This window comes from Manis pentadactyla, chromosome 1 (genome assembly GCF_030020395.1).
Source record: "Manis pentadactyla isolate mManPen7 chromosome 1, mManPen7.hap1, whole genome shotgun sequence".
NCBI classification, from domain to species: domain Eukaryota; kingdom Metazoa; phylum Chordata; class Mammalia; order Pholidota; family Manidae; genus Manis; species Manis pentadactyla.
Genome location: NC_080019.1, coordinates 76,338,489 through 76,353,596, shown reverse-complemented (window position 1 = coordinate 76,353,596; position 15,108 = coordinate 76,338,489). Strand labels below are relative to the sequence as shown.

The window sequence follows — 15,108 nt, the reverse complement described above, 5'->3', positions numbered from 1 at the left end:
CAGCAATGAAATTGAAGCGGTAATCAAAAAACTACCAAAGAACAAAACCCCCGGGCCAGATGGATTTACCTCGGAATTTTATCAGACATACAGGGAAGACATAATACCCATTCTCCTTAAAGTTTTCCAAAAAATAGAGGAGGAGGGGATACTCCCAAACTCATTCTATGAAGCTAACATCACCCTAATACCAAAACCAGGCAAAGACCCCACCAAAAAAGAAAACTACAGACCAATATCCCTGATGAACGTAGATGCAAAAATACTCAACAAAATATTAGCAAACCGAATTCAAAACTACATCAAAAGGATCATACACCATGACCAAGTGGGATTCATCCCAGGGATGCAAGGATGGTACAACATTCGAAAGTCCATCAACATCATCCACCACATCAACAGAAAGAAAGACAAAAACCACATGATCATCTCCTTAGATGCTGAAAAAGCATTTGACAAAGTTCAACATCCATTCATGACAAAAACTCTGAGCAAAATGGGAATAGAGGGCAAGTACCTCAACATAATAAAGGCCATCTATGGTAAACACACAGCCAACATTATATTGAACAGCGAGAAGCTGAAAGCATTTCCTCTGAGATCGGGAACTAGACAGGGATGCCCACTCTCTCCACTGTTATTTAACATAGTACTGGAGGTCCTAGCCACGGCAATCAGACAAAACAAAGAAATACAAGGAATCCAGATTGGTAAAGAAGGAGTTAAACTGTCACTATTTGCAGATGACATGATACTGTACATAAAAAACCCTAAAGACTCGACCCCAAAACTACTAGAACTGACATCGGAATACAGCAAAGTTGCAGGATACAAAATCAACCCACAGAAATCTGTGGCTTTCCTATACACCAACAATGAACCAACAGAAAGAGAAATCAGGAAAACAACTCCATTCACAATTGCATCATAAAAAATAAAATACCTAGGAATAAACTTAACCAAAGAAGTGAAAGACTTATACTCTGAAAACTACAAGTCACTCTTAAGAGAAATTAAAGGGGACACTAACAGATGGAAACGCATCCCATGCTCGTGGCTAGGAAGAATTAATATCGTCAAAATGGCCATCCTGCCCAAAGCAATATACAGATTTGATGCAATCTCTATGAAACTACCAGCAACATTCTTCAATGGACTGGAACAAATAATTCAAAAATTCATATGGAAACACCAAAGACCCCGAATAGCCAAAGCAATCCTGAGGAAGAAGAATAAAGTAGGGGGGATCTCACTCCCCAACTTCAAGCTCTACTATAAAGCCATAGTAATCAAGACAATTTGGTACTGGCACAAGAGCAGAGCCACAGACCAATGGAACAGACTAGAGAATCCAGACATTAACCCAGACATATATGGTCAATTAATATTTGATAAAGGAGCCATGAACATACAATGGCGAAATGACAGTCTCTTCAACAGATGGTGCTGGCAAAACTGGACAGCTACATGTAGGAGAATGAAACTGGACCATTGTCTAACCCCATATTCAAAAGTAAACTCCAAATGGATCAAAGACCTGAATGTAAGTCATGAAACCATTAAACTCTTGGAAGAAAACATAGGCAAAAACCTCCTAGACATAAACATGAGCGACCTCTTCTTGAACATATCTCCCCGGGCAAGGAAAACAACAGCAAAAATGAACAAGTGGGGCTATATTAAGCTGAAAAGCTTCTGTACAGCAAAAGACACCATCAATAGAACAAAAAGGAACCCTACAGTATGGGAGAATATATTTGTAAATGACAGATCCGATAAAGGCTTGACGTCCAGAATATATAAAGAGCTCACACGCCTCAACAAACAAAAAACAAATAACCCAATTAAAAAATGGGCAGAGGAACTGAACAGACAGTTCTCCAAAAAAGAAATACAGATGGCCAACAGACACATGAAAAGATGCTCCACATCACTAATTATCAGAGAAATGCTAATTAAAACTACAATGAGGTATCACCTCACACCAGTAAGGATGGCTGCCATCCAAACGACAAACAACAACAAATGTTGGCGAGGCTGTGGAGAAAGGGGAACCCTCCTACACTGCTGGTGGGAATGTAAGTTAGTTCAACCATTGTGGAAAGCAGTATGGAGGTACATCAAAATGCTCAAAACAGACTTACCATTTGACCCAGGAATTCCACTCCTAGGAATTTACCCTAGAATGCAGCAATCAAGTATGAGAAAGATCAGTGCACCCCTATGTTTATCGCAGCACTATTTACAATAGCCAAGAATTGGAAGCAACCTAAATGTCCATCGATAGATGAATGGATAAAGAAGAAATGGTACATATACACAATGGAATACTACTCAGCCATAAGAAAAGGGCGAATCCAACCATTTGCAGCAACATGGATGGAGCTGGAGGGTATTATGCTCAGTGAAACAAGCCAAGCGGAGAAAGAGAAATACCAAATGATTTCACTTATCTGTAGAATATAAGAACAAAGGAAAAACTGAAGGAACAAAACAGCACTGAGAATCACAGAACTCAAGAATGGACTAACAGGTACCAAAGGGAAAGGGACTGGGGAGCATGGGTGGGTAGGGAGGGATAAGGGGGGGGAGAAGTAGGGGGGTATTAAGATTAACATGCATGGGGGGTAGGAGAAAAGGGAGGGCTGTACAACACAGAGAAGGCAAGTAGTGATTCTACAACATTTTGCTATGCTGATGGACAGTGACTGTAAAGGAGTCTATAGGGGGGACCTGGAATAGGGGAGAGCCTAGTAAACATAATATTCGTCATGTAAATGTAGATTAGTGATACCAAGAAAAAAAAAAAAGGGCAGTTCCTGTGTGGTAACCTCCAATGAGTTCTACACAAGAGTATAAAGGGCATATAAAAGTGTAGGCAGAGGGTCTGTTTGCGTTTATACAGAGGATCAAAGCCTAATTGGGCTACCCCAAAAATGAACTAAGATACGATATGAAAAAGAACTTGCAACATCAGCACTCTCTGGAAGACTCATGCCAGAAGATGATCATCAAAAAACCCCAACAAAGATCCACGCACTGCTACAGCTGTAGATGCACTCATCCCACCAGTTCCTGGACTTGCCATGGGAATGAGGAAGGAGATATCTAAGCTGGCCTGTGCATACAGTAAAACAACAAATTTGACTGGATCTATACTGTTGGAACTCAATCAAGAATTAGGAGAAGTGCAAATTGTAGCGCTCCAAAATCTTACAACTACAGACTATTTACTGTTAAAAGAACATAAGGGATGTGAACATTCCCCAGAAATGGGTTGTTTTAATTTGTCTGATTTCTCTCAGACTGTTCAAGTTCAGTTGGACAATATCCACCATATCATAGATAAGTTTTCACAAATGCCTAGGGTGCCTAACTGGTTTTATTGGTTTCACTGGAGATGGCTGGTAATTACAGGTATGCTTTGGTTATGTAACTATACTCCTATTATGTTAATGTGTGTGCGCCTATTAAGTAGTAGCTTAAAACCTATACATGCTTATGTTACTCTACAAGAAGATATGTCAAAGAAATAATCAATCTTCCCATGTTTTCTTCCGCCTGCTACTTCTATAGCTTTTCTTCTTTCTTCCTAATTACAACCCTTAAATAGAATTCGTGCCTCATATCAAATTTACTGAGTATCATAATTCTTCCAAGTGGTAAAGATACCTCAAGACAAATGCTGGGCATAGAAGCTACAGGGCATAAGTATGCAAAGAAATAAAAAGCTAACCATTTCAAACAATAAGGCTTCTCTCTCACTTACCAACTCTACATTTCCCTGTATGGCCCCGGAAGATGACTGGTTAGCCAGAGACGGGTAAGATTCCTCAAGGGAGGAACAACCTAAGACAGGCACAGTCGCAGGGGGGGCATCAGGTGAGAAATTGGGGATCAATAGAGGCGAGGCTTAGAACCTCACCCCCCCATTCTAAGAGAAATCTTCTGCATACGTGGATGTTTTATTGCCCTTGTCTAGCTTGGATTAACACATAGTCTACAGGCACACACCTGATCATCTACATTTGCTCTCTCACAACACTAAACTATGTTTTCTACCTTTATTTTGTATCTACCTACCACTTCAGCATTTTATTAAAAATAATAATAATAAAGAGAGAAATGTGGTAACCACATATAAATCAAATATAAAAACCAAATGAGTATTCATATTTGAACTGACTGTTTATAGTTCATAATGCATGAGCAAAACCGAAAGTTTCTGTGATGACTGCCCTTGTACTGTTCACTATGTAACTTATTCATTATGTAAGAATTTGTTCTCCATGTAAGAACTTGTTTGTTATGCCTCAGAAGATTGGAGACTGACGAAAATTAGGCTTGGGGTGGATTAATGATTGTGCATTGAGCATTGACTCCCCTATACAGAATTTTATTGTCGTTAACAACCATTTGATCAATAAATATGAGAGATGCCCTCACAAAAAAAAAAAAAAAAAAAAAAAAAGGACAGACTTCCAATGGTAAAATAAATAAGTAACCGGGATGTAATGTATAGCATAAGGAATATAGCCAAGATATTGTAACAGCTTGGTAGGGTGATAGCTGGAACCTATAATTATGTATATAAATGTTTTATCACTGTGTTGTACACTTGAAACTAATGTAATGTAATACTGTGCATCAACTTCCCTTCAATAAAGAATAATTATCCAAAAAAAAAAAATGTCAAGGACTGTTACTCAGCTCAACTCTTCACTAAAAGGAATGTTTTATCATTGGAACGTATTTGGTTATGGGTAAGCAGAAACTTGATTCAAAATTGTTCAAAAAGTTTGAGAATACACTATGTCATATAACAGAAAGTCTAGAATAGACTAGACTATTGCTAGTAGTCTAGAATAATCTACTAGACTATTAGGGTAGCTCCAGTTTAGGATCCATTCGCTCAGCGAAATCATCTACGACCTGGATTCTCTCTGTATCTCAGTCCTACCATGCTTAGTATATTGACTGTGTCCTTGGCCTGTATCCACTCAAGGTCACAAGGTAGCTGCCAGCAAAAAATGGAGAAGTTTATTACCTTGTGTATGTCCTCAGGGAGAGAATAAGAACACCTCTCCCCTAACCATGGCATATAAGTGCTTCCTCTTCATCTGCTGGGATTGTCTTAGATATGTGCTGATCTGTGGACCAGAAACTTTCTCCGAGAATTCCATCTCTTGATTGATTAGATTAATCAATATCTGTCACAGAGCAAAGGTTTTCTTGAAGCACTTCGATGGATAGAAGAAGCGGGAGCTTTTCTCTACAAAATTTATGTGTCCATTAGGAAAGATAAAAAGAATGTCCATATGATGGATAGTCAAGCAGTAGTGTTCATCAGAAATAGTTTAACAATAAAATCTATTGAACTGCTTATCTATGGAAGAGTGTTCAATTTTCTAAACCAGGCAATGACCCAACACTTTCTTCTGCCATTTCTACAAGTTCCAAATCATGTATATAAAAACATCCAATAACAGACATTTAAAATTGCATCCCTACAGTACAATTATTTATTCTTTATTTTAGGCCTTATAATGGGATTAATCTTACGATATGCTACAGCACCAACTGATATTGAAAGTGGAACTGTGTATGACTGTGGAAAACTGGCCTTCAGTCCAACAACTCTGCTGATTAATATCACTGACCAAGTATATGAATATAAATACAAGAGAGAAATAAGCCAGCACAACATTAGTCCTCACCAAGGCAATGCTATACTTGAAAAGGTAAGGCTTCTATCTGGTCGTATATTTTTGTTTTCAGGTACAGATAATTGTATCATATATGAGCTGCCATATAGAGTACATTCACATGCATATATAGGCCTTTTCAAGCACCACATTATTGGGTCAATTTAGTTGACTGAAGGGTTAATGCCTTGATATGTTCTTACTGTAAGATCAGTTGTTTGTATTTTTTTCCTAGAAGTTGGAAAAGAATACTTTTTAACATAATTATTTTGCAAGCCACAGTTATATTAGGTAAAAAAGAAAATAATAATTCAGCTGACTCTGCCTTCATGATGTTTGATTCAAGTTTTCACACATGTATTTTAAGGGTCATTGTATATATTACTAATTGGCTGCTCAGTGCAAACGTCCTTAAGTCAAAAGGAAATGGAGGAGAATAAGAAAATGCATACTTGCTAACTAGGATGACTGGCTTTTGGCTGCCAACACAAAGTACTGGCCTGTTGTCTGTTTATAAATACACTGACACAGACAATCTCAAGAGATCTTGACTCCATCAGTTTAGTTAGGGAATCTTATTTAGAAAAAAGAAAAATTGTGAAGTGATTCATCTCTTAAAAATGATTTAACTGTTACACATTTGTCAACTGCTGCAGTTATTGGAAGGAAAACATCCTTCTGCTCTTAGTATTGCAGGTCAGAAAACAGGTGAGGTTACCTTTTGGTGGCTTGTGCATTTTGGATCAGTCTTTGGAACAAGTGAATTTATATTTAACAATGGAAGTAATGTGCTAAGGACTAGGATCTCATGTGACTTATTCCAGATCCTTTTGGGTCAAACCTGGAAACTTCCTTGATATTATGGAAGTACATTTATCCCATGTGGATTTAGGGTTTTTTTTCTTCTATATATGTACTTTTGTTGCCATTTTAAGAGGTTTGGGACAAGAAGGGAGATAGTTTGCCATTTTTCTTCATTCAAAATGGGTAATTTTTAGTTGCTGTTTTTTTTTCCCACATTATCTTCTGCTAGCACATTTCTAGATTAACTTCCTCCCTAAGAACTTGCTGAGGCCTCAGGAAAGTCAAACTAATTATGATATTAGCCTAAATCAGACTTAAGAAAGTGAATTGAGGCACACAGAAAGCAAATTAAATAATGTGTTTCTGAAATAACTAGGAGCAGCTTACAGAGATCTTCTGATGTGATGATCTCGTCCATGTGATTCTTTCTTTTACACGGATGATAGAAATTATCTATTTTGAAATAAATAATTTTTAAAATGACCTTGTTAGCAGCATGAGATTTTAATTAAAACACACTCTTCAGTTTCACCTTTGGTTAATACTTCAATATAATTAAGTATTTCTCCCCTCACTCTCACCTATTTTTACCTGCATTTCTAAGCAGCACTATTTCTTCTAACAGGATGACCCCCAGATATGCTGGTAATTATCTATGTTACTATAACAGTTTTGTTTTCTAGCAGAATTGCCAACAAACACCTGATCATAAAATTTGTTACTGTATGTTGACATATTGATTCCTTTGTCAGCAGCCAAACTCCAGCATTTGCTTTTGGAAAATTAAGGCAAGAGATAGAGAAAATGTCTAAATTGGTGGGGCCTTCTTGGTGTTTTCATTGGGTGGATTATGAATTCTGCATATAAAATATTTAACTCTAGATTATTTTCTAGATTAACTCAACTATTTTCTAGATTAACATCTAAATAATGTGACTCATGGACTTGCAAATAGCATTTGTTCCTTCAGGCATCCACAGGTGGTGGCAGTCTCCTCAGGACCCAGTGCCCTCCCCTCACTGTCCATGGAAAAGGAGCAGCAGCTGGTGCACTTACCATGTTAGATGACCTCAAGCGGAAAGGATCTTATTTGTAAATGGGCAGAGTGTATCTTAATGCATGTTTGTTGCTTACGTGCTAATGCTGGGGGACCCTAGGTAGTCTGCAAAAAGAAAAAGCCATACTCTGTCTTCCCTAGACTGACTTCTCCACTGAATGCAACTATTCCAAGCAATGTATCAATCAATATGTGTCACTTGCAAAGGGATTCCAAAAAAAGATCCATTCTTTGGAAGCCTTATGTAGAAGCCCTATGTTGGAAGGGATATAACATGGAGTAATGGGAAACAAATTCAGGACCAGGCAGATCTGCCATTTGTCCTTAGCAAATTCCTTGAACCTCCTAATCTCCAGCCTCCTTATTTGTAAAGTGGGGAGATTAGAACTATTTTGTAGGATTGTTTTAACATTTAAGTGAGGTGATGTATATTCAGTGCCTGGTTACCATGAGGCCCTTTACATTGTGCTGCTATATCACTGCCTCCACTACCACTACCACCTCGATGCCAGCCTCAGTACCATTGCCACTGCATTGCCTCTAACATCAAAGCTACTGTCGCTGCTACTAGACGGTGACTGAATGCTTAATATATGCCAGGGGTAATGACGTGTGTGTTTGTTTTTTTCATTTATTTAACATCTGTTGGAGAGATAAGACCAATGTATAATATATACCTGTATATAATTCAGTTCTAAATTGAATCGTACAGACTATGAGTACTATAAAACTTAATAGCTTTGTTGTCATAGATATGTGAGCTAGTCAGGGAAGCTTCCTGGAGGAGGTGGCATTTGGGAAGGGTTTTGAAGGGTGTATATGGTTTAGATAGAAAGAAGGAATTTAGTTCAGAAAAGTCACTGGGAAGGATGGACTGCAGCCTGAGGCTGCAGGGTGTGGTTATCTGGGGGAGAAGGATTAGAGCTTCATGGATGCTTTGGTTCAAGAGAACCTGCTTGATTTATAGCGACAGTGTGAAGAGAAGAATCTAAGATCCCAAGCTCTTCAATCTGGCTAGGAATATATAAGAGTTCCAAGACAGAGGTATGGAGGGAAAGAAGATTTAAGGAAGAGGACGGGTGGAAATAACCTGGATCTGTATAAAGATATCATCCAATTTAGAGCAAGAGAGAGACCCGACCTCATTAAGTTGAACCCTGCCCTGTTATTGATGAATAAAACAAGAGCTTAAGCTTGAAAATTGACTTAAGTCAGTGGTTCCTAAACTTGTCTGAGTTTTAGAGTCACCTGAAGCTGCAAAAAATCCTGATGTTTGATTTCTACCCCTGGAATTTGTGATTCTGCTGAGTTAGGGTGTGGCCTGAGTTTTAGAATATTTAGAAGGTGATTCCAACACACAGAAAAGTTTGGGAACCACTGGTTTAAGTCCAATGTTGTGTTCAGGTGAACATGTTAAGGAGAAAAATGCCACTTTTCTGCGTCTTTCCCTCACTTCCTCTGCTGCCTATCTACCAGCCCCTTTTACACATAAAGCACTTTCCTTGCTTCAGGACCTCTACCAATGTCATTCTTTTTTCTTAGAATGCTCTTACTCCTTTGCAGATGTCAGGCTTCTTTTTATGCCCAGCATGTCAGATTAGATTGAAATGCCATCTCTTCAGGGAGGGCTTGCGATTTGCTTTCCCTGTATTTTTCTCTCTCTCACTCATTGCCCCTCTGTCTCTTTTATTTCAAAGTACTTAGCACCACTCGAAATTAAATATACATTTTTATTGCTTAGTTATCACAAACTTCACAAAGGCAGGGATCATGCCTTTCTTATTGACCAAAGCCTATCACAGTGTCTGATGCATAATGGTTGCAAACAAATAGTTTGTTAATGAATAAATGAAAGAGTCTGAGAGCTTGGTATAGCATATACAATTTGAATATTTGGAAGTTATCATCTTAGAGTTGGTAGAATTGTAGTGTCTTGGATGCTTAATTCTAGGAGAATCTAAGATATTATCTAATATAAGTTTTGTGCATACAGAGAATAAATTCATATTCAGAGAAATTACGTGGTGGGTCCAGGATCCCACTACTGCTCAGAGGCAGAACCAGACCCGAAGCACCTTGCGTTGAGTCCTAATGGCTTATTGTACCCTTACAGAACTGGGCAGGCTCATGAGTGTCCCTGTGGACAGAGAAAGGCAGGGTGCCTTGGGCTGAGGCCTGGGGCACCTCACAGTGGTATGGGTAGAAGGAGATGAGGCCTGGTGCTGAAAAGAGAGGGGGATGGACAGAAGATAGGCAGAAGTCCAACATAGCAGAGTCACAGATGTAGAAGATGGTCGGAGCTATAGGAGGAGTGGAGTCGTGGAAGCCATTGATGCAGCCCCACTGAATCTTTCTCCTTTGTGAAGATTAAAGGAAGTATTTGGCCTTTGTTTCTGAAAGCTATAGGATGAGGAAATGAGTTTTACACTTAGTTAGAGGAATGTAGGCTTGGATGAAATTCCTGACTTCAGTATTCAGAGACGCTGGAACGAATTCCTGTGTTACATAATCACCTCTTGGAATATTTGTAAGCACATGTGTATTTCTGGGATGGTTAGGCATTGAAGTGCTTGGAAACAGCACTGAGCTTGGTGGCTCCATGACTTTCCTCCAATAAGAAGGTATGAAACTGAAAAGTATGAGAGCTGTTGGCATTTATATAAATAGCAGTATACTGTTTTTATGCAGTGTGTAAACATAGAAAAACTTCAGAAAATACCATATGCCAAGCTTGTTTGTTCATGCTCAACTCAGATAAAAGTGTAGAAAAGAAAAAAAATTTCACTTAAAAGTTGGTGAAAACAGTATTTTTCTATACATTCTGAGTGGCTGACGATTTCAAAACAACCTTCTGAGAGGACGAAACCAGATCATGTTCCTTTATATCTATACAGTCAATATTTTCCATACCATTTGTCAAATTGTTCTGTGGATCCAAGGTGTCCCTAACCTTTTTTAACTGAGTCAGGCTCATATTCTTTTACAAAATGGCTTACAAACATTAATTTGTTATGTAATATTTAGGAATACCAAAATATCTATTAAGCATTTATGAATTTCGTATCAATAGGAAGTTTAATACTGCTTTTGAGGAACAGGTGATAAAAGAACTTTCTCCGTCACTCATTCATTAATTCATTCTTTCAACATAAAGGGACTGGGTGAGTCCCATCAGTTTCAGTTCTGAAATAAGGAATGGTTTCAAGGAGTTTATTAGCAAATCAAGGGAAAGCACAGCATAGAATAAATGAATAATACACCTCAATTAAAGGAAGGGAAACCACTGGCACTCAGAAGAGACAATATTATTTCTTGTTAGGGTGATAGGAAAGATTTCAAAGAAGGATGGGTGACTGACTCTGACAGTGTGATGTATGTTGAGTGTGGAGTTGGGAGGTACATACCAAGCAAAGAAAAAAAGCATCGTTTAGAGGTGGAAAAAGGGGTAGAGAATATTCCAGAAAAAAGCATTTCCAATTTGTTTAAGTTCGGAAGACCAGTGAAATAGAGCTGAAAATAAGGGCAGAACTTGATTATGGAGGCCGTTGAATGCTAGGCTGAGTAATGCCCATGCTATTTGTAGTCAGTGGAAAATTGTAATGTTGACAAAAGCAAAGGGATAGTTTGTCTGCAGTGTCCAAGATAGAGAGTGAAAGCAACTAAGCAGGGAGGCCTAAGCTTGCATGGTTACCAAGGGGCAGATGGAAGAGAAGCAGGTAAGGAAGAATGTGGAGTTTGAATTGATGGACACAAGGAGAAAGAAAAAACAGCTTTCTCTGCTACTCTGGTCTTGTGGGTTCACAGAGGGTGGTGGGAAAGAAATGGAGAATGTGGAAATTAGGGTAAGTTGCTGGTTTGTGGGGAAAAATCAATCACAAGCACAGTTTAAAACTGATGAGTGAATGAATCAATTTGTCTCATCATTAATCTGTTTATGATTGATTTAACACATTTTTACCATATTGAGTTGGGAGGGTCAGCAGGCCATTTGGCAAAAAAGATCTTCCATACCCACTCTAAAAGGTTGTCAGCACAGTTAAATTTATACTTCCCATTGTTCATAAATCAGTTGACTGTAATGTAAAAAGTCAAAGGAAACAACCCAGTGAAAATTCTGCCAAGTCTTCATTTCCTGTGTGACAAGTGACACTATCATTTGGTAAGGGAAGTTATTTTGGAGTGAGTTACACTGCTGAGTAATCTATCCTTTCTATTGTTTCAAGAGAGAGAGAATTGCCAGTCTACAAATAGGTCACACTGAAGGTATTATCAGTTGTGTTGATAATACTATATATTTTACAAATATTTTCAGGAAGTCTTCATAGTAACAGCTAATCGTGTGACTTTAAAAAGTAATTTTGTATTTACAGCATTAAAACATCAATGTCATAATTTTTTCTCACTGCCCAACTTTTTCTAATGGTGACTTTTTGTGATTCACAGTCTTAATTCTCATACATTTATTTATAAACTATTTTTGTTCTTTCCAGACTTTCCCTTTGCTTGACTATTCTGGCTGCAGAGGTAGAGGGCAAAGCTCTGTGGTAAAAGGAACAGCTTGACCAGGAAGAGTCACTGAACCATAAGATAAATATGTGTATTTAACGCTGAGACACTTTAGGAAGTTCTAAAAAAGCCAGGAAAGAAATCTCTCCTAAAACTGTTCTAAGCACACTGAGAGAGACAAGCATCACAATAACTCAGCACTTGGGGTTTGGAGAAACATTCATAGGATACTACCAATTATTCCTTCATTCAGAGAACAGGGATTCATGATCTGTTTCTCTGTCATGATAAGTCTTGGCTCTTACCACATGAGGTGGTCCTGGGGAATCTCAAGCTTGGCAATGAATGGGCTGACACTGTTTGGATCAACTTGGCTACTTTCATCCTAAAGCTTAGTTAAGAAATCTGTTTTTATCAAAGATACTTAATACTTTTTATGTTTCTTCTGTTTCCTTCCACCTTTGTTCAACTTCTTTGCAGAAAGTTGGCCTGAGAAATTATTTCAGAAATGTCTTAAAACTCTATTCCATTTGGATTTGTTTTTGTTTTTGTTTTATGATTTTTGTTTTCGGTGAAAGTATTTTTTATTTTTTAAACTTTTTTCCAGTAGTACTGAAATATAATTGACAGATAAGGTTGTATTCATTTAAGGTATACAACATAATGATTTGATATATGTATATATTGTGAAATGATTACCACAAATTTTAGTTACCATCTTTTACCATATATAGTTATAAATCATTTTTCTTGTGATGATAGCTTCAAGATCTACTCTCAGCAACTTTCAAATATACAATACAGAATTATCAACTATGTCACCATGGTGCACATTGTATCCCCAAGACTTACTTAAACTTTTAATTGCCTTCAACCAGTGCCTCCACCCTGCATTACCTCTCACCTCTGACAACCACAAATCTGTTGTCTGTTTTTATGAATTCAGTTTTTTTAGATTTGACATAAGTAAGATCATACAGTATTCATCTTTTTCTGTCTTATTTCATTTAGCATAATGTCCTCAAGGTCAACCCATGTTGTTGCAAATGGCAGTATTTCCCTCTTTTTTATGGCTGAAAATATTCCTGTGTGTGTGTGTGTGTGTGTGTGTACCACATTTTCTTTATCCATTCACCTGTTGATGGACACCTAAGTTGTTTTCATATCTTGGCAATTGTAAATAATGCTGTAATGAACCTAGGAATGCAGATATAATCTTTTTGAGATAATGGTTTCGTTTCCTTTGGATATATACCCAGAAGTGGAATTTCCATATGGTAGTTCTATTTTTAATTTTTTGAACCTCCATTCTGTTTTCCATAGTTTCTGCACCAATTTACATTCTGACCAGCAGTGCACAAACATTCCCTTTTCTCCACATCCTTGACACTTTTTATCTCTTCTCTTTTTGATTATAGTCATTCGAACAGGTATGAGGTGATAGCTCATTGTGGTTTTGATTTGCATTTCCCCAATGATCTATTTGGTTTTAATTTAGTCATTGAATAACAGATATTCTTCATTCATTCAGTCATTCAACAAATATTTATTTATTGGGCACTCATCATATGCCTGGCACTTGTTTTAGGTGCTACAAGTACAACAGTGAACCAATCAAAGTGCTTGTTCTCTAGGAAAGATGGACAAGGGAGTTCAGCATAAGCATTAATTATAAAATGGCAGGTAGATACATGTGTTGTGAAGAAAAGTTAAGAAAATGAGAAGTTGGAGAGCAAAGTGTATTTACATGTCCTGAAGGGAAGGCCTGAGGAGGTGAAGTTGGAGCTAAAATCTGAATGAAGTTGGGAATGAGCCATGCAGGGATCGGGAAGAAGAGAATTTCAAAGCAAAGGGCAAAACTAAATGACATTAGATGCCTTCGCTTTTTGGAAGTCATTTTTTCCCTTGCCAGGCCTTTGCTATATTTTTCATCGATATTCAAGATAATTTTGTCTATACAGAAAGTCCTGGAAAAATTCTATTTGTTGTATAGGGAAGGGTGGAGGAGTAGAAGAGGGATGTCAACTTGGAATGGGGAGTGAAAATGCAGAAAATGCAGAAATAACAGGAACATGCTGTTCCTGTTATTTCTGCCTCACAGGAATGTCTGGCAGGCTCTGCACAGTGTCCTGGCCACCTTTACAGGCTTGCCTTCAGAATGCACAGCCCAAACACAAGGAATTGTTCCACTAAACCTTGTAACTTGGAGTGCCCCAAGCTGTAGGATTAAGATTTACCCCAGGTAGTATTTCTTCACTAGATGTTTGTGAGGGCACTAAGACTAAAGGGAATGGCTTCTTAGATTCCTGGCTTCAAGTCCTAGAAAATACCCCAGCCCTCCACGGGGAGAAATGACTGGCATATGCACCCATCTGGCAAGTACCCCTGCCTCCTGACTATTGCCTGGTCTTAGACCATCTTAGATTGCCAAAAAGATGATGGTGGTTCTTGGGCCTTTGCAGACTTGGCCATGTACAGAAACCCAGGGTTCCATCTGGCTGATTGTCCATTCACCTAGTTCTAGAAGTGACGTGTGCGCATAGCACAGACACACTTTCTAGGAACTATGGGAGCCAGCATGGCAGAGAACACCATGGACCAGTTCTTCAAGATACTGAGTGGCTGCGATGCACTTAGGCATCAAAGGACAGTTTGTCACAACTGTTCTGGGCAGGGTGGGTGGCTGGGGGCTCTAAAGCTGTTCTCTCTACTTACCTGTCCTACTCAGTACCAAGATCATGGTAATGTTCCATGATTATGTTCCATGAGAGGCTAATCTTTAAAAGTATGACTTATATCTTATTTAGTACTATTTTCTGTATTCATTAAGTCCTGTATTTATTATGTGTTATCCCAGAACAAAGTATTCCTCCTAAATGAACCCTCCAAAAAAATCCTACAGTATTATTCTTTTGGAAATGAACACATATGTAGTAGGAAGTGCATGTATGAAGCAGCATACTAGCACGGTTAGAGACTCACTCTGAAGGCAGAATACCTGAGTTCAAACCCCAGATTTACCTTTAACCTGCTGGA

General features: G+C 38.2%; 1 protein-coding gene across 3 annotated transcripts in view; it reads left to right on the top strand.

Annotated features, from left to right (window-relative positions):
• Window positions 1–15,108, top strand: part of SLC9A9 (solute carrier family 9 member A9) — a 527,348-nt gene that overhangs the window by 17,152 nt on the left and 495,088 nt on the right. For all 3 annotated transcript variants that reach the window (XM_036904299.2, XM_057498899.1, XM_057498900.1), the window contains exon 2: window positions 5,539–5,741. In XM_036904299.2, coding sequence (XP_036760194.2) covers window positions 5,539–5,741 — 203 coding nt within the window. The remainder of the gene's footprint in view (window positions 1–5,538; window positions 5,742–15,108) is intronic.